Below are 21259 nucleotides of genomic sequence, written 5' to 3'. Positions count from 1 at the left end.
AATCATTGGGGGTGTCTCATAGATGCCTGCCATGATTAACCTAGGACTTAGTGGCAGCTATGAGCTGCCATTAACTCCTTATTACCCCGATTGCCACCGCACCAGGGCAATCCAGGATGAGCCGGGTAGAGTGCCGGGACTGTCGCATCTATGGATGCGGCAATTCCGGGTAGCTGCTAGCTGATATTTTTAGGCTTGGGGGCTCCCCATAACGTGGGGCTCCCAATCCTGAGAATACCAGCCTTCAGCCGTTTGGCTTTACTTTGGCTGATATCAAAATTGGGGGGACTGCACACCGTTCTTTTTAATTACTTATTTATTTATTTTACTGCACTACATAGACCCGCCCACCGGCGGCTGTGATTGGTTGCAGTGAGACTGCTGTCACTCAGCGTAGGGGCGCGTCTGAGTGCAACCAATCATAGATGCTGGTGGGTGGGGGAAACTGGGAATACGAGATGAAATAATGAGCAGCCTGCATTATCAAAAGCTAGAGAAGCCACCGGAGCAGTGTGACAGCCGTGCAGCGCCGTGCCGGAGATTGGTCAGTGATCGGTGAGTATGAGAGAGGGGTGAGAGGGAGAGACTGACAGACAGAGAGAGAGACCAAAAGACCTGCGTTCTGTTTGTCTAAAAAGCGATTACTTTGGTTTGAGTGCTGTTCTGGCGACTACTTAAATGCCGCGTGCTGCTCTGAGCACGTTATTCCAAGACACCAGAAATGCAGTCAGGCACCTTCTACAGACTGTGCCCATTCTGTTTCTTCCTTTTCCCATCCATTTCAGCCTTTTCCTCAGTCACCACAGCTCGCTGTTTGGTCCAACGTGAAATTATTCGAGTTTCCCATAGACTTACATTGTGCATCGAATATTCGCGAATAGTCGAATAGCTGCAACCTTTTCGTCGGATATTCGTCGAAGCGGATATTTTGGTATTCGATCATCTCTAATAGGTAACAATGTGCTTTTTATGGCATATATAATAACAGCTAGTCTAAACCCACTAGATCAGAGACAAGTAAAAATCAGTGACAGAGCCAGCAGAGGTAACAAAAGTTGTAAATTGACCAGGTATAGCATTATTCCTCATGTACATACCCTGATAGCTTATTCTGAAAAGTCACTTGAAATGATTAGTACAAAAAGCATAAATAATAAATTTAAGTCACTCTCCATGAAAAAGGTGTTCTGTGTTCAGACCTCCATACCTAAAAACATGCCTAAATATGTTTAATACGTGTAATACATACCTAAAAATGTGTAGGCGTTAACAAACGTCTGCTCTGATGTCTCCGTACCCTGAAGAAATCACTCAAAGGAGAACGGGTGAATTTACAAGGATGACCCAATGACTTGGCGAGGAGGCTATAATGCCCTATTGCCCCGGAGTACTAGTTTTTCATACAAGTAGACACATTTATAATTTACAGCAATGTCACAAACACAAACCATGCAACTTAGCTAGTATGGACATAAGGGGTACTTTACACGCTGCGACATCGGTAACAATGTGTTACCGATGCTGCAGCGATAGTCCTCGCCCCTGTCCCAGGTGCCATATCTTGTGATTGCTGCCATAGCGAACATTATCGCTACGGCAGCTTCACATGCACTCACCTGCCCTGCGACGTCGCTCAGGCCGGCGACCCGCCTCCTTTCTAAGGGGGCGGGTCATGCGGCATCACAGTGACGTTACACGGCAGGCGGCCAATAGAAGCGGAGGGGCGGAGATGAGCGGGACGTAAACATCCCGCCCACCTCCTTCCTTCCGCATTGCAGCCGGGACGCAGGTAAGGTGATGTTCCTCGCTCCTGCGGCTTCACCCACAGTGATGTATGCTGCCTGCTGGAACGAGGAACAACATCGTACCGTCGCAGCTGCAAAATTATGAAAATGTCGCACCCTACACCGATCATACGATAACAACGCTTTTGCGCTCGTTAATCGTATGTAAAAGGATTCACATACTGCGATTTCTAGAGTGACGCCGGATGTGCGTCGCTTTCGATTTGACCCCACTGACATTGCACCTGCAATGTCGCAGCATACAAAGTACCCCTAACAGTGGATCACAGATACAACATGAGCCAACAGTGTGGAGCTGCAGCTAAAAAGGCGAACAAAATTCTGGGATGTATCAAGACAAGCATTGAATCTAGATCAAGAGAGGTCATTTTTCCCTGTACTCTTCCCTGGTCAGACCCCACCTGGAATACTGTGTACAGTTCTGGGCGCCCCAATTCAAGAAATACATCGTTATATTGGAGCAAGTCCAGAGAAGAGCAACCAAGATGGTAGAACGTTTGCAAACCATGTCCTATGAAGACTGGCTAAAAGAACTAGGAATGTTTATTTTACAAAAAAGATGGCTAAAAGGAGACTTAATAGCGGTCTACAAATATCTGAAAGGAAGTCACAGGGCAGAGGGAACCACCCTATTCTCATTAGCACAAGGAAGTACAAGAAGCAATGGGATGAAACTAAAAGGAAAGAGAGTCAGGTTAGACATTAGGAAAAACTTTCTGACAGTGAGAGCAGTCAGAGTGGAACATGCAACCACGGGAGGTAGTGATGGCAGTCAGAGAGTGGAACAGGCGACCACAGGAGGTAGTGAGGGCAGTCAGAGAGTGGATCAGGTGACCACGGGAGGTAGTGAGGGCAGTCAGAGAGTGGAACAGGCTACCACGAGAGGTAGTGAGGGCAGTCAGAGAGTAGAACAGGCTACCGTGGGAGGCAGTGAGGGTAGTCAGAGAGTGCAACAGGCTACCACGGGAGGTAGTGAGCTCTCCATCAATGGAAATCTTCAAGAGGAAATGGATAAACATATAGCTGGGATGATTTAGCAAAACCTGCCCTTGCAGGGGGTTGGACCCGATGGCCCTTTAGGTCCCTTCCAACTCTACCATTGTATGATTCTGTCGCGGGCGGAGGAGGGGACGCTGCACTCTCCCACTGCTCGGGTCCGGCTGCTGCTGCCTCTGCTCAGTGGTGGCTCGAGCGGTGGGGCAGATCCCGGGGACTCGAGCGCCGCTCCTCGCCCATGAGTGAAAAGGGGATTTTGATTGTGGGAATTTGATTTTTGTCCGTGACGCCACCCACGGTTGTGGTGATATTGGTGACACCACCGCTGCACTAGACGGGGATCCCGGGAGCGGTGACAGGGAGCAGCCTTGTTATTAGTTCTCCCCTCCGTGGGTAGAGGGTTGGTTGTCCCGGGGCCCGGTGATGGGGGTAGGAATGGATAACAGGCGGGTTACAGGGCCTGGTGAGGTGCAGGGTCGCGGGGGCAGCGCTGTGCCGCACGGCACGGTGGTACTCACTCAGCCAATGATGAGGACACAGTTCTCGGTAAAACACACGGCTGGATGGACGGGTCCCACAGACGGCTGCGGTGTTGTTTCTCCCGGCAGGTTGATGGTGACTGCCTTTCCCTGCACCTATGTACGGTAGATGGTTCCAATGGATTCCCACTGGTAACCTGCTCCCCAGCTTGGATATGGGCTGGAGGAGCCCCTTTTGCCCGCAGGCTCTGGCCCTGGGAAACGGTTGCCTTGGCGGTGGCGGTGTCTCCCTCTCTTGGTTGGACTGTTGCCTTCTGTCGGGACTTGGCTGCTGGGAAACCCAGGAGGTTCCCTTCACTAACAAATTCGGCAAAGTCACGGCGACTCCTAGCCTTGCCGGGGTCCGTAAGCCCCTGCCAGATGGTGCTGGCTTCTCTTTGTGTACCTGTCCGGTACCGCCGGGCCACCGCCCGTCCACGGTCCTTACGGTAGACTCCGATAGTCCATTCCTGCAGACGGTCCCCACCGTCTGCCAACCTTGCTGTACCGCCCGGGCCACACACCCGGACCAACTTTAGTCTGCTCAGCTGCCACTTCACTTCCTCTCACTTCCACCTCCAAAGCTAAACTGTTTACTCTTCCCGCCTCCAGGACTGTGAACTCCTCGGTGGGTGGGGCCAACCGCCAGGCCCACCCCCTGGTGTGGACATCAGCCCCTGGAGGAAGGCAACAAGGGTTTTGTGTCTAACTTCGGTGTGCCTGACCGGGAGTGTGGGGTGTGTGGGTGTTGTGCTCTGTGGCCCCTGGCTTGTCCAGGGCGCCACAATTCTATGATATAAGTAATAATATTATTATGAGTCTGTAGTCTGTAATAGCATGGCGTCAGATTGATTTTTGCTGATCTCTAAATCTGAAAAGCAAAGAAGGGAAGCAACAAAGTTTACCTTGTAGAGAATGATTAGCCCACCTTGTGAATCATCTCCTTTTCTAAACTATAAAAAGATCAACGAGTCTATGTTCTGAGCTTTGGGATCATCAAAGGAATACTCCACAACATACTGTACGTTGAGAACACAATGGACTGTTCGTATTGCACATTAACACTGTATGCCCTCTGTATCCTGCTGGTTGTACACATTTTGAAAAGTCTTAAATTATGGACCTCTAATGCTTCTTCTGGAAATTTTCCTCCCGGACCTTGGACATTACCAGTGATTGGAAATCTGCACATGATAAATATCAAGAGACCTAATGAAACTTTTATGAAGGTAATTTATAAAGTTTGTGTGATGCGTTATATGTGTATTTAATGCAGAACGGTATTTCTCTAGGAACAATCATGGTGGTTCCCCAAAGCTTGTGGCAATTGCTCACACTTTACAGTATATATAATATTTTGATTTCAGTAAATGTTGAGTATGTGCACACGGTACATGTTGGTAGGTGACATTTCCACACCAAAAAACGGGAAAATGTTACGTAAAATAGACACGATTTTGCCATATTTTTGCTTGTGATTTTTATGCATTTTTTGTTGTGTTCTTTGCGTGATGATGCAAAAACACTGAAATAATTGACATTGTACAGAATTAAAATTGCTTCACATATGCAAAAAACCTGTCATTCGGTTTTTCCCTTATAAGCCACCACCAGTGAGCCCTTATACAGTGTTTCCACCCATATCCTGTCCACCGCCATTAACTTGAGTACCACTGCGGCAGCTATAGGCATAGAAGTGGTGTCTAGGTATAGTAAAGTAGCCATGCGCTACCAATGAAACCACCTATAGCGCCACCTGGTGGAAAACAGCGGAGTTAGCATTTTTATCTCGAAAACGGAACGAGATAGAGAAAAAAAGTGAATTACAAAGTTGTAGTGCATCATCAATTCAATACGAATCGATACCTTGCATACAGAAATGCTATGATTAGAACGTATAAAACTCACAAGGCTGCGGACTGTTCTAGCCATTCCCTGTGACCCTTGCAGAGTTGGTAGATAACATGAAGTCTATCTGCCCTAGGATTCTGTATCCCAACAGCGCCGGTCCTGTGAAAACAGCTGACCGATTCTCCCCAGCGACCGTGTTGAACGCCTTGGCCCACAGAGCTGCGCGCCGCACATCCGCTCTACTCTGTTGCTGTTCTCCCTCTGTGGTAGTTGTGTTGTGTGTTCAAGGCCATTGCCCCCAGCCTCTGACACCGGCTGGTTCACTGCTCTCACAAGGTCAACCTGCTCTTCCCTCTGTGTGCTCACTGTCAACAAAAAGCCACAGGAATGCACAGCATCTATATGTGGCAAATGAATAAACTGAGGGTGCAAATTGCCTACTAAATCATCGAGCAAACAAAGGAAGAAAAAGCGTAGGCAAAAGGAAGCACTCAACTGATAAAATTAAAATATACATTTTATTGAATAAAGTTTAAAAACAACTAAAATCAAAACCACAGCTTCATGCTTCAATAAAGTGCTTTGCTAAATATTACACAATAATGTGCCGTAATAAACAGCCAGTAAAGTGACACACAAAATAGCCCTGCAAGGAAAAGCATAAACAGTACGCAAGATGCTTCACAGTGCTGTTATGAATCGTCAATCAAAAGATAGGTAGGCAGGTATATAATGGGTTAAAACTGGAAAACACATCATGGTGGGGTGGGATGTCACAGCGGCCAGGCCCAGTTCCGTGACCTCGGCGGTGTCAATAAAGATGGACGAAGGAAATATTTGCAGGGAAGCATAGTTTGGTTTGCGGCTAATATGGGAGCCGCCGCTGCAGGAGGTGTCCTCCAGGGCAGATGTTATCGCAGCTCGGATTGTACAACTCTCCACAGGCAGAGCTCAGGCCCAGGGATGATAGAGTTTTAGTCTCTGATGGCAGTGGGGTGCGAGTGTGATGATGCCGGCAGTGATGGGACGACACAAGAATTGCAGTCAACGTTCTTTATTCACTGAGATGTCACTACCTTTGGGAGTGAGGAGCTCTGCTGTTGTGGGCTCCAGCTGATCCCGGGTAGTTCGGAGGTCAAGGCCTGTGCTCTTTCTGTGTGTCCTTTCTATTGGTAATCCCTCCACCCCAGCTACTGGTTAGTAGAATAGGCCTCGGGCACTTGTAGCGCTCCCCGCAAGCCCTGGGATTGCCCTTCTTCCTGAAATCCCAGGCCGAGCTGCTCCAGCTCCAAGCCACGGGTCCCTCGTTCTTTCGTGTCCTCTCCCCCTTGTCTGCTGTTGCCTGTCTGCAGGTCCAGGCTCGACTCTACTGTGTGATGTTGCCACTCACTTCCCCTGGCGGTGCCCCACCTCCCGGGTTGCCGAACTAGTGGGCTGGAGGTCCCATACCTCCTTATGGCCACCCCCAGAACCTACTCTAGCCCAATCCCGGTGGGAGGGCAGCCAACTGTGTGTTTTGTCTTACCCGGGATGAATACTACACCTCGGCAGAGGTACAGTACCCTGTGGTGTCTGAAGCCTCAGGGGCGCCACACATGTGCAGCACAAAGCACTCTAATCTTTCCTACTTCTTGATTTCAGCTATGCATTGTATCCACGTGTTCCCTATTCTTGAACGCCATGGAGATCACATGTATACACTTTATGTGTTAATTATTTTTGTACAGTATTGCATATGTCATGTCTGTCTTGTGTTTAAGCCCTTTCATTCCCCCCTGATGAAACTTGTTTGAGCGACATGCGTGAGGCTGGGTGATCTTTCCTTCATGCTTTTCTTGTTTACATAATGCCATGTTGGCTGTTGATGCTGCTATGATACATGTCTATTCAGGTTTGGGCTTTTAAAGGGACTTTTAGCATTTTTGACCAGCTTACACATTTGATTGTTCATGATGTATTTTCCGGTTTTAACCCATTATATACCGGCCTACCTATCTTTTGTGTTACGATTCATAGCAGCACTGTGGAGCATCTTGTGTACTGTTGTTTATGCTTTTCCTTGCAGTGCTATTTTGTGTGTCACTTTACTGGCTGTTTGTTGCTGCACATTATTGTGTAATATTAGGTTTATTGAAGCATGAAGATGTGGTTCTGGTTTTAGTTGTTTTTAAACTTTATTCAATAAAATATATATGTTTATTTTATGAGTTGAGTCCCCCTTTTGCCTACGTTTTTTCTTCCTTTGTTTGCTGTTGCTCCACTGTCGACATCATGCTGATTGACTGCAGGGAGTTGGCTGTCAATCAATATGACCTAAAAAGGAAAAGCACATGGAACGGCTCACCATTGAAGGGTTTGCCCTGATAAACCTCCTTCTGTGGATCCAGGTTCTAAGCAGTGACTCACGGCAGCCACCGCACGTAGGAATGCAAAATCAAAGGAGGATAAGTCCAGCTCAAGATCCTCTAGATAAGGTAAAAATAATTTTTATTAAACCATTAAATATTGGCAATGTACACGGGCAATAAGGTACTCACGCTATAGGTGGCAGATCAACAAAGACAACATGTTTCGGCGCTGAGTTGCCTTCCTCAGGTCTTACTAGCCAATTGAATAATTGCAACAAATGGCTAGTAAGACTTGAGGAAGGTGACTGAGCACTGAAACGCGCTATTTTTGTTGATCTGCCACCTATAAAGTAAGTACCTTATTGCCCGTGTACATTGCCAATTTTTAATGGTTTAATAAAAGTTATTTTTTTACCTTATCTGAAGGATCTTGAGCTGGACTTTTTCTCCTTTGATTTTGCATTCAACATGATAGCTCCTCTGTTGACATGGAGCAGCTAAATTAGAAGCAGATGCAGTCGTTGACCGTTGTTAGCCAGTGCCGGATTTAACAGGGAGTTAGCTGCCTTTGTTAGAAACTACCTGCCTATAAGTCTTTAAGCCCATAATAAAAGTAAAAAAAAATATAGTCCTTTATAACCCCTTTAAAATGAAAGCAGTGACAATACTGTAGTAGAAATTATTTGTCTTTTTTTTTTCTATTTTACATGATTTATTTTTTTTCTCTATTTCCAAAAATGTGAATTTTGAAACCCTTGAACATTTTTAATTTATTTCAGCTTGCAAAAAAATATGGCCCCGTGTACAGCATCCAAATGGGTAATGCAAAAATAGTGGTGCTGTCTGGGTATGAGACAGTGAAAAGTGCTCTAGTGGATTATGCTGACGAATTCGCAGAAAGAGCTCATGTTCGAATATTTGAAGAAATTAACCAAGGCTGGGGTAATGTTATCATATCAAAGTTTACCTTCTGTTGTTGCCCTCACTAATTAAAAATTGTTTCCAGGCAAAATGTATATTCCGTAATCAAAATGTATGGCAGTGCATTAAAATACTAACCGATCACCATCTTCCCAATTTTCCAGCATTGCTCGGGTCCTTTTCTATGGTAAATACTGGAGCTTTCCCAGCAGACCATGCTGCTGTTAGAATCCATTTCTACTTGGCCATGTCATGTTAAAACTTTAAGGTCCCTTATACCCCCTTGCCCACCATCAGCTACCGTAGCACAGAGATGAAGGTCGCTATGACGATCTTATCTGATCTGCCTTGATTGATTGAGATTGTGATATTTATGACCAGGGGGATGGAAGCATCTGGATGGAAATGTACAGAGAAATACATCTCTTTGTTCTTTTAAGTAGAAAAGCTATTAACCCAGTTTTTAGGTGCCTCGTTAATGCTAGAAAAATGAAAAGCATATTGTCGGAATCCCAGTGAAGCGCTGAGGAGCACCGTTTGCTAGGAGATCACTGGTATCCTGACAAATGGATATTTGCCAATAATATCATGCTAGATGCGTTGTGTTTGGTATCTGTGCGAATGAAAAATTGAGATAGAAAATATGATGCTAATATCCCTCACCTGTGTGGCCCAAGGGCAAAGATAAGCGAAAAACTAGAATTAACTAATTTTTCTGACATGCTTGGCACAGCCCACAAGATATTGTAAAATGAGGTCACAGATGGGAGGGTGAACTTAGGTCATAAAAGTCAGCAGCTTATTTTTGGCCTTTGTCAGTTCAGGAAGGCACAGTTAAACTGTGGTGCTGCCCATTTGTCTACCATCTTCATGTCTGGAGCCCCACCCTCCCTCCCTAAATTCAGACGTCACACCTGTGGCACGAGTTTAGAAAGTTTCTTGTTTATCCCTTTTATTTTTATGTAATTGTCTACACTGTATTTGTATTGTTCCCTTTTATAACATCTTGTATATTTTATAAACACTGCCTATTTTCAGATTGAATATATAAAATTTAATAGCTCATTCCACCTGCTCTATATATCTGAAACCAAGAGCCTTTTGCTATCTGTAACAGGTGTTCATACTACCTGTGGAAAGTCCGGTGGTGGCAGCGAAATTATTATTGTGTAGAATTATTGGAGTGCTACTAGTAAGGGTACCGTGGTAGATATACATATATATATATATATATAGATATACATATAATATTTCATTAGCGGGAATCGGTGATATATACATTATTCATGCTGGGAGACCTTCAATATTTGGCATTAGTAGCTCAGCAGCCTCATTTTCTTCTTGTCTGGCAGTACCAAAATTGACCTGTGAACAAGAGGGGTGCTAGAGCACAGTCTGATCATAACAAATTGGTGAACAGTGGGTGGATCTGTTGACACATCTTGTAAAACCCTCACCCGGCTGTTCGTGACAGGCCAGCCTGGTGGAAGGAACTGCTGAGGTTTTCTCCTGTGCCCATCTACCTGCTACTATAGAGTCCATCTGCTATGGTGTAGTGTGATGTTTTGTATTCTTCTGTTTATTCCCCCATCTGCCTTTCCTTTCCCTCTGTGTTTATTAGTTGAGTGGCGAGTCTAGTGTACTCGTCGGTCTACTCATTAGCTAGGATGAGTTTAGACCCAGCTGAGGGACCCAGGTATCCTGCTCACCAACAGGTTGAAAGAACTTGTATAAGGACACTAGGGAGCTCAGGAGTCAGCTTGAGATGAGTGAAGGAGGTGCCCCCTCTAAAGTGCATTAACTTTTCATTAATTTGATGGACTGGTGCAGATATGCCCCATCCTGCCCATGTTAAACCCAACTTGCTGTCAATGTTACATGCCGTAATATTTTGGGCACCTTCTAATTTGCACAAAAATATTGCAACTAATTAAGGTGTTTTACTCCAGAATTCTAGCGGAAGTACCTTAACGAATAAGCAACTAAATTGTTAAATGTAAACGCATGAACACTTCAATTTTACCCATATATTAGATAGATAAATATATATCTGCGAATGAAAAATTGTTGTCGAATGTCTGTTGTAATTTTTTTACCTTTTAAAGGCATCCCATTTTCTCATGGTGAGAACTGGAAAGCAATGAGAAGATTTACATTGACTAAATTACGAGATTTTGGGATGGGCAAGAGGACAATTGAGGATCGGATTGTTGAGGAATGCGGATTTCTAACTAGGAAATTGGCATCATTCGAAGGTAAAAGTAATAAACATTTTGTTCAATCCACACCTTAAATGAATTTTCTCACTATATTTGCTAAGCTTTACTTAGCTGGGATTTTTAATGATCACTTGAAGACTATGATCATTTTCTCTTCAGCTTTCCATTAAAGTGAAACTGTTGTTTTAATTTTTATTTAATAAATCAATAGTACAAATGAAAATCAGCATTTTTTCCCCTCCCAGGATAAAATCAGAAGCACACAGCCAGCACAGAAGTGGAACACCCATTAGAAGGGCCAATTTTGGTGCTTTGCTCAGCTCTACCCGATTGACCTGGTGCTGTGGCAATTGAGGTTATAGTTTTGGAATTTATGTCTGTTGTGAGTTGATTTAATGGGGTATCTGATTTACACCTCTATATTAGTAAACCCTGGGCTTGATGTCAGCTGTCAATTCACCGCTGACATCAAACCCAAAAGTATTACCCTGATTGCCACCCCACCAGAGCAATCGGGAAGAGCCGGGCAAAGTACCAGAATTGTAGCATCTAATGGAAGTGCAATTTCTGTGGAGGCTGTGGGCTGCTCTTTTTAGGCTGGAAAGGGCCAAATAACCATGGGGGAAATTAGGGGAAAATCTGTTAATTTTAAACTGCATTACACCTCCAACTGATGACAGCGTGTTGTTACCTCTGGACAGTGTGGCTAGCATGAGCAAATCCTTGCTGCAGTGAAAGCCAAGTGACTGCCAAGTTCCCCTGACTGTTACCAGTAGTCATTACCTGGTGGCCGCCTGTTGGATGCTCACTACTAAGTCAAGGTGTCATGATTACTTCTATTGCTGAAGTGTGGCCAAGTCACCTCTTCATCATGGCCACAGTACCACCAAACCTAAAAAACGGAAACAGAGTGTTAGTCCATTATTCAATGCTGTCATATTCAGACACAGCTACCTGCTTTGAAAAACATTTTTTCAAAATAAAAGCTTACTACAGTATTCATGGGATAAACACTGAGCAGCATCGGTGGGCCGCTTCAAGTCATACAAACAAAACAGTGTGTGTACAGCTTACCTTGATTTTTGAATATCTGTAAAACCTGATACTGCATTGCATCATGCAGCTTTGTGTAGCTGCCAAAACCGCTGTGTCAACTCTTAGTGGCCACAGTGGCACCAAACCCCAAAATGGAAACAGAGTCTTAAGGTAGCTTTACATGCTATGAGATCGCTAAAGCGATCTCGTTGGGGTCACGGAATTTGTGACACACATCCGGCCGCTTTTGCGATGTCGTTGCGTGTGACACCTATTAGCGATTTTGAATCGTTGCAAAAACGTTCAAAATCGCTAATCGGTGACATGCCCCCCTCTTCCCAAATATCATGGCTGCTGCAGTAACTATGTTGCTCCTCGTTTCTGCGGCAGCACACATTGCTATGTGTGACACCGCAGGAACGAGGAACCTCACTTTACCTGCGTCTCGCCAGCAATGAGGAAGGAAGGAGGTGGGCGGGATGTTCGTCCTGCTCATCTCCGCCACTCCGCTTTGATTGGGCGGCCGCTTAGTGACGTCGCAGAGCAGGAATGTGCGTGTGACGCTGCCGTAGCGATAATGTTCGCTACGGCAGCGATCTCCACATATCGGCCGTATGATGTGGGCGGGTGCTATCGTATCGGCTAGCGATGTCGCAGCGTGTAAAGCGGCCTTAAGTCTATTACTCAAAGCTGTCATATTCAATCATAGCTGCCTGCTTTGAACAATAATTTTTTTAAAAGAAATGTTTTGGATTCCAGGGATAGACAATGAGCAGCATGGGTGAGCCACTTCAAGTGTAACTAGCAGGGACTGGCAGTAGCAAGTCTAGCTGGCATACCACCGTCTCGATTCCAAATCAATCTATGAACTTTTTAAATGCAGCAACTAGAGAGTCCACTACTAGATCAGAACATTGGCTCTTGTGTGGGAACTGTGGTTGCCCAACTGAAAGCACAGCGTTGGCACATGAGCTTGGCCATCTTCGATTAACGTCACCCCCTTGAAAACAAGCAAATGAGTGGGAACTTCAACAAGTCAGTCACCTGTCACTTCTGATTTTCAAGGGCTCTGTTGGATGGGCTTTCATGGCCTATCTCTGTTTTAATTGGGAGCTGTGTGGTGGATCTTGGGCAATGAGAGCTCTGAGGGTCAACTGGGTAAACAGGCTGTTTAGGGGCCTTTTTAAACATTGAGTTCTGCGTGGTGGATCTCAGGCAATCTTGACTGTGAGAGTTAACCTGGTAAAGAGGCTGTTTAGTGGTCTTTTTTTACAATTTGGTAGTCTTTGGTGGAGCACGGTCAATCTTGGCTCTGTGTTGAAATAGGCAGACAGGCTGTATAGGGCAAATTTGTTAAACTTCTTTGTCTCTAGGGGACATCTGGCAATCTTGGCTGTGTGGGTCAACTGTTTAAAGAGACTCTTTTAAGGCCTACATTTTAAATGTACACTCTGTGGTTAAACTTTGGCAAACTTGGCTGTTTTTGGGTAACTGTTTAAAGAAGGACTCGATTTGAAATTTAAACTCTTTAGTTACACTGGCAATCTTGACCGTGTGGGTGAACTCTACATAATACAAGCTCTGTAAGGGCCCTTTTTTAAATGGTTGGTCTGTGGACAATCATTGAAATGCATCTCTATAGGCCCCGTTACACGCAACGACATATCTAACGATATGTCGTCGGGGTCACGGAATTCGTGACGCACATCCGGCGTTGTTAGCAACATCGTTGCGTGTAACAGCTCCGAGCATCTTTTAACACTCAAAAATACTCACCTTATCGTTGATCATTGACACGTCATTCATTTTCAAATCTCGGTCGTTGTGGACGTAGGTTGTTAGTCATTCCTGAGGCAGCACACATCGCTATGTGTGACACCCCAGGAACGACGAACAACAGCTTACCTGCGTCCTCCGGGAACGAGGTGGGCGTGTCGTGAATGAGGCTGCTCTCTGCCCCGCCGCTTCTATTGGCCGTCTGCCGTGTGACGTCGCTGTGATGCCGCACGAACCATACCCTTAGAAAGGAGGCGGTTCTCCGGACACAGCGACGTCGCTAGGCAGGTAAGTTCATGTGACGGGTCCTAACGATGTTTTGCGCCACGGGCAGAGATTTGCCCGTTATGCACAAACGTCGGGGCGGGTGCTTTCATCTGCGATATCGCTAGCGATGTCGCTGCGTGTAAAGCCCCCTTAAGAAAATATCTGTGAAAATTTTGAGTTTCTTCATTTTACTTGCTATGTAACCATAATTACTAGGGTGTCAAAAGCCCTTTAAGTTATTTACCTATCCACATTCGTTTGCAGGCAATTGGCATGCTCTTACCCACATTCAGATTCCTTTTGCAGCCCCCTAGCTGTTACTGCAACATTTTACAGCCTTAAATTTGGGCTCCCCATTGACTTGTATGGGGTTCGTTGTTCGGGGTCAAGTTTGGTGTCAAGTTTGATCACTGATCCCAATTTTTTTTCGGATATGGGCTTGCCGAACATGCATATATACGGGTCGCTCATCACTATTAAGGACATATTGAGTGTTGTAGTAATTTTGTGGTACATATACTGTATATTTGAAAAGGCATCTAAATATAAAAGCAACTTTATTCTCAGATCTGTCAGGTTTAACATTTAATTAAATAGTTGATCCACAAAATGCACAGCAGAATTGAGTCACCTAATTTTCACCCAACGGTAGTTACAGACATGGCAAAATAATTCAACAATGCAATTTCCAAATTGACAGTGAATACCGTGTTTTTCCAAAAATAAGACACTGTCATATTTTTTTTGCCCCCCAAAAAAGCACTAGGGTTTATTTTTGGAGGAGGTCTTATTCTTGGAGAAACACGGTTGGGGGTAAGTTTACCCCCCAAAAAAGCAGACCCCCCCACTTCCCAGGAGACTTATATTCACCAGACCAGGACGTCTGCGTGGTTCCCAGGTCCTCCTGTGATCTCCGGTCGGTGCTGCACGCCATCCTACCCTGCTGCTAGCTGACACGCTGACACACACAGCAGATCACACACAGCAGATCACACACACAAACACAGTAGATCACACACACACACACACACAGCAGATCGCAGGCACACAGCAAATCGCAGGCACACACAGCAGATCACAGATACACACATCCGATCGCATGCACACACACAGCAGATCACACACATACAGCAGATCACACACACACAGCAGATCACACACACACAGCAGATCACACACACAGCAGATCGCAAATATACACAGCAGATCACACACAGCAGATCGCAGGCACACACAGCAGATCGCAGATATACACAGCAGATCACACACAGTAGATCGCAGGCACACACAGCAGATCGCAGGCACACAAAGTCGATCACAGATACACACATCCGATCGCAGGAACACACAGCCTATGACAGATACACACATCCGATCGCAGGCACACACAGCCGATGACAGATACACACATCCGTTCGCAGGCACACACAGCCGATCACAGATACACACAGCCGATCACAGATACACACAGCCGATCACAGATACACACAGCCGAACGCAGACACACACAGCTGAACGCAGACACACACACAGCTGATCGCAGACACACACAGCCGATTGCAGACACACAGCAGATCACACACACACAAACACACACACTCACATAACATCACATCCAGCGCATACGGCCGCAGGGAATGAGAGCAAGTCACGTGTCCGGCCGCAGGTCCTGTCCGTTGCGCTCCACTGCACTGCCTCTCAGGATTCTGCCGGCGAGAAGAGATCGGTGTCGCTGGATGAGGTGAGTGTGTGTGTGATCTGATTATGTGTGCGATCTGATTATGTGTGCAATCTGACTATGTGTGCGATCCGATGTTTGTGTGCGAGATCTGATTGTGTGTGTGTGTGTGTGTGTGTGTGAGATCTGATGTGTGCGGGTGTGTGATCACTGCAGGTCCTGCCGCTCAGTGTCGGGTGAGTGTAATTGCCGGGTGCCGCTGTCTATAATGAAGTGTCCCGCAGTATCTGTATCTTTTTTAGCTGCACGGACACTTCATTATTGATCCGCGACTAGGGCTTATTTTCGTGGGAGGGCTTATATTTAAGCCTTTCTCCGAAAATGCTGAAAATCCCTGCTAGGGCTTATTTTTGGGGGAGGTCTTATTTTTGGAAAAACATGGTAGTAGAGACATGAATCTGACAGGATTTATTTCTTGAAACGAGACTGAATTTTAACAATATACAGAATATTTTTATTTATTAGTCATATAATAAGATGGAGGATAAATTTGCTTGTAAAGGGCTACAACAACAAGAGGACATAGCTTTCTATAAAAGGTTATTGTACTGGAGGAGGACACAGCTACTTGTAAATGGCTCATCTACTAAAGGAGGACATAGCTACTTGTAAATGGTTCATCCACTAAAGGAGGACACAGCTACTTGTAAATGGTTGCTCTACTAAAGGAGGACATAGCTACTTGTAAATGGTTAATCTGCTAAAGGAGGACATAGCTACTTGTAAATGGTTCAACTGCTAAAGGAGGACATAGCTACTTGTAAATTGTTAATCCACTAAAGGAGGACATAGCTACTTGTAAATGGTTCATCCACTAAAGGAGGACACAGCTACTTGTAAATGGTTCATCTGCTAAAGGAGGACATAGCTACTTGTAAATGGTTAATCCACTAAAGGAGGACATAGCTACTTGTAAATGGTTCATCCACTAAAGGAGGACATAGCTATTTGTAAATGGTTAATCCACTAAAGGAGGACATAGCTACTTGTAAATGGTTCATCTGCTTGAGGAGGATATAGCTATTGTACTTAGGCAGGGCTGATCTTAGCCTCTTGGTTATTACTGCATTATACACAGAAAAACAGCCACATCCAATTCACACTGAGGAGATGGAACAGACTTACCTCTGTACTTTCTATATAAAGAAAAAAAATCAAGCAGCATAGCTCTCACTTATGTTTACATTTTGTTTAGTCTCCCCTTCATAGTGCTATCTCTTGGAAGAAAGTGGGAGGTCTACCAATTTTGGAACTCTCATCATAAATTGAGACAGGGTGCTTTGTTTTTGCAATTATGAAAGTTTGAGAAAAGATCTCCTTTTACATCATAATGTGTTTGACTATGTGATTTTTCTTTCACTGTATAGGTAAACCTACTGAGTTAACTATAAAAACAAATTTTGCCATCGGAAATATAATTATATCAATTATCCTTGGTCATCGACTTGACTATGAAGATCCTGATCTGTTCAAAGTTATGACAATTATAGACGAAAATATGAGACTTCTTGGGAGCTCATCAATTGCGGTAATATAATAGAGACCTCTTTATTAATATTTTATTTTAGAAATAAACTAATTGGTTAAAATCATATTAAATTTGTGTAGAATGTCAAGAATTTGAACAATTTGCAATTTGATTGGTGCAAATTACGCAATATTCCCATCTGCTTTTACACAAAGCAGCACATTGCATTAGTCAGAGAAGACTCAAAAGACCAAAGGTGCTGCTGTTCGGACTTCCCCACAATGCCTTGCAGCTATTGCATCACATTGTAAAGCCATTCAGGAAGGACTATCATAACCTGTATAAAAGTAGAAGCAGGGAATGCAGCAGATATTTCATAGTCAATTTGTGTAGAGAGAGGTCACAACTTTTCTGAAGTGACAAGTTGTCACCACTCCCCATTTAGCCTTCAGGCTTTAAAGGGCGCTTTACACGCAACGACATCGTTAATGAGATGTCGTTGGGATCACGTAATTCATGACGCACATCTGGCATCGTTCGAGATATCGTAGCGTGTGACAGCTACAAGCGACTGTTAACGAGCAAAAACACTCACCTTATCGTTGCTCATTGACACTTCGTTCATTTTTAAAATGTCGCTCCTCCTTCTGCGCGACGGTTGTTCATCGTTCCCGAGGCAGCACACATCGCTTTGTGTGACACCCCGGGAACGACGAACACAGCTTACCTGCGTCCTGCCGGCAATGAGGAAGGAAGGAGTTGGGAAGGATGTTACGTCCTGCTGATCTCCGCCCTTCCGCTTCTATTGGGCGCCCGCTGTGTGACGTCACTGTGACGCCGAACGTCCCTCCCCCTTCCGGAAGAGGATGTTCGCCGCCCACAGCGAGGTCGTGCAGCAGGTAAGTACGTGTGACGGGGGTTAACGACTTTGTGCGCCACGGGCAATGAATTGCCCGTGACGCACAAGCGACGGGGCGAGTACGATCGCTCATGCGATCGCACAATATATCGTCCCGTGTAACGGGGCCTTAACACTGGAGATTGTATAATAAATAGTTTGGAAATAAATACTCCATGAAACTCAGTCTTATCAGAATTTTGGAAATTGTTCTTGGGCTTCGTGAGATATTGATTAAAGGGAACCTGTCAGGTGTAATATGCACCCAGAACCACGAGCAGTACTGTGTGCATATTGCTAATTCCTAGCTGAGCGAGGGGACTAGTCCCAAGGGCGTTGCTTCCCTTGCTAGTCGGCTCCATTAGCAATGTTAGAACACCCCTGTGGGCGTACTAACATGCTAATGACTGCGCAGCATCATAGGATGATCTCATTCACTTCTCCGCTGCCATCGCGTCCGACACTGGATTTCGGCTCGATGTGCATGACCCCGGATTTTTGGTCATACGCACTACTTCAGTTTAAAGCCAGGAGGTGTACACCCAGCTTCATAGTGCGTATGACCAAACCTTAGGGGTCATGCGCACTGAGCCGAAATCCAGTGTCAGGCAGTCATGGCAGCGGAGAGGGGAGTGAGATCATCCTCTGACACTGCACATTCATTAGCATGTTAGCATGCCCACAGGGGTGTACTAACATGGTAATGAAGCCGTCTAGTAAGGGAAGCAAAGCCCAGAGGACTAGTCACCGTGCTCATTAGCATACAATTAAAGATCTTTAGAGATGCTTTTTCTAAAGATCTCTTTATCTATTCTAGTGTATATGTGGTGCCCTGCAGCTCCAGTCGCCAAAGAGTATTGCACCTTATTTAAGATGCGGTATTCGCCTCGTGTAAGGAGGGGGTTAATCACCGGTGTTCCATATTCACACTTTACATACAGCTTAGGAGCCTTCTCACTGGGGAGCTGGACTAGGGTAGGCAGGGGGTTCGCTACCACGAAGCATAGGAATTTCCCAGTCACTAGGACAGCCATCTGGAGGCAGTTTCCTCTTGTGGTAGAAGTAGGATCAGCTTTAAACAATCCTTAGTCTGTCTACCCGAGACCTCAGTTCTTTCAACACAAGATCACCACTACCTTCTTCCTTTTCTTCTTTAACGGGGCGGGCCTAGGCTTGGATCGCAACTTTCAACAACCCCTACAAAGGGCACTGTCCAAACACTGGTAGCTTCTTCTAACTTATCCGAGGTCGACAGGGCCCATCACATCGGCGACCATTGCTACTGCGGCAGTGACCGGGCTTCTTAAAGAACTGTGAGTAAAGACACTTGGAACTGCAGCAGCCCACTCGGACTCATTACCGACACCCCTGCGCCTCAACACCCACGGCCACTACCACTACTCCACTCACCTGTGGGGAGCGATACGATTCTCGCTGCTGCTACTGTGGCGCCCTGGACAAGCCAGGGGCCACAGGTAACCACACACACACACACCCCCACCCCCAGCAGTTCACAGCAGACATCCCCAGTGAGACCTGATTTCTTCCTCGGGCTCAGACAGACACACCAGGTGGGTGGAGTCAGGAGATGGAGACGCCCACCCAGGAGTTTAGCTGGCCTGAGGCAGGAAACAAGCCCAGTCAAGTCAAGGCAGAGGAGGAGAGAGGAGGTCTGCAGGGAGACAGAAGCAGACAGGGGCTTAGGTTGGAGCCTAGGACCCTCCTGTAGAGAGTGAGGCAGACGGTAATGGCCGTCTGCAGGGAGCCAGGAAGACAGTTGGTGGAACCGTAGGTAGTTGGGGCTGGGCGGTGGCCCACCGGTACCGAACCGGGGAGCCAGCTGGAAACCGGAGCGCAGGAGGAGCGTGCACGGAGGTGAAAGAAAGGACTTACACTACCAACCAGGGTCAGGGGAAAAACTACCGCAGTCGTCTGTGGGACCCGTCCATCCAGCCATGTGTTTTACCGAGAACTGTGTCCTCATCATTGGCTGAGTGAGTACCACCATGCCGTGCGGCACAGCGCTGCCCCTGCGACCCTGCACCTCACCAGGCCCCGTAACCCGCCTGCCATCCATCATCCCTACCCCATCACCAGGCCCTGGGACAACCAACCCCCTACCCACGGAGGGGAGAACTATCATCAAAGCTGCTCCCTGTCACCGCTCCCGGGATCCCCGTCCGGAGCAGCGGTGGTGTCACCAATATCACCACAACCGTGGGTGGCGTCACGAACAATATCTAAAATCCCCACAATCAAACCCCCCTTTTCACTCACGGGCGAGGAACGCCGCTCGAGTCCCCGGGATCCGGCCCACCGCTTGAGCCACCACCGAGCAGTAGCAGCAGCAGCCGGACCCGAGCAGTGGGAGAGTGCTGCGTCACCTCCTCCGCCCGCGACACTACCATAAACCCCGGAGGACGGCGACAGCAGTCGCAGCTATTCCCTGGCCGCATATCGTAGGTGGCGTCACAACATTCCTAACCTCCACCTCATCATTCCCCTTTTATTATGGACTCATCGGGGCATGAAACTGGGTGCAAGTATACCGCCCCGCAGCCTCAGCTGCAACCGCCAAGCCGCTCGAATCTGTGCACGTACTGCGGGTGGTGGCTCGAGCCTCTCGCGGACCCGGGGGTCACGTCGCTCAGCAAGGGAGTTGGCGTTACGCGCGGGGACTTGGGTGATGAGTTCCACGGCCGGGGCCGCAGTGGTTTGGTTTGGATTGTAAGTTCGTGACGCCACCCACGGGTTGTGGTGATTGTAGACACCATCGCTGCGGTGAAGGTATGGGGGCTCCCGGGAGCAGTGTAATGGCGCAGCTAGGTGTTGACCCCTCCGTGGGTAGAAGGTGTTGGTCCCGGGGCTCGGTTGGCGAGGGCCGGGGTGCAGGGTGAAGTGTTGCGGTGCGGTGCAGTGCCTGATGGCACTGGTGTACTCACTCTGACACAACACACTGGAGTCTCTGGTAAACCAAACGCAATGATGAACGGGGCCCGCAGCCGGCTGCAGCTTCTCCCAGAATAGGTTGGTGGTTTCCGCCTTTCTCCTGCACCTCTGTGTGTAAATGTTTGACTCCTATGCCTAGACACCGGTAGTCCGCTCCCCAACTTGTATATGCCGAAGGAGCCTGTTTGCCCACAGACGCTGGCCCTTTGGGTCTCTATGCCTTGGCGGTGGCTCTACCCTGTATGGTTGGGCTGTTGTCTTCTAACAGGGCTTGTGTGGGATAGGTCCTAAAGTCCAGTCCGCAATCAGTTGATTTGACTCGGCCCTGTCGGTTCAGGGCTTTGCACTGGGTCTGATTACCCCTCCTGGTGCTCCGGTTTCCAATCGGTTCCCCGGTTCAGTACCGGTGAGCCACAGCCCGACCCCGGTCCCTACGGTTCCATCAGCTGTAATTCCAGCTCCTGCAGGCG

At 46.7% G+C, this 21259-nt stretch overlaps 1 protein-coding gene across 1 annotated transcript in view; it reads left to right on the top strand.

The window, feature by feature from the left end:
- Positions 1-4319: 4319 nt before the first annotated feature.
- LOC142297395 (uncharacterized) overlaps positions 4320-21259 on the top strand; it is a 189319-nt gene continuing 172379 nt past the window's right edge. The window contains 4 exon segments of the mRNA XM_075341621.1: positions 4320-4548; positions 8298-8460; positions 10545-10694; positions 16842-17002. Of these exon segments, the coding sequence (XP_075197736.1) occupies positions 4357-4548; positions 8298-8460; positions 10545-10694; positions 16842-17002 (666 nt within the window). The 5' untranslated portion in view covers positions 4320-4356.

The sequence above is a fragment of the Anomaloglossus baeobatrachus genome, chromosome 3, assembly GCF_048569485.1.
Source record: "Anomaloglossus baeobatrachus isolate aAnoBae1 chromosome 3, aAnoBae1.hap1, whole genome shotgun sequence".
Taxonomy (NCBI): Eukaryota; Metazoa; Chordata; class Amphibia; order Anura; family Aromobatidae; genus Anomaloglossus; species Anomaloglossus baeobatrachus.
The sequence above is the reverse complement of the archived record's forward strand: the minus strand, read 5'-3'. Positions and strand labels throughout refer to the sequence as shown.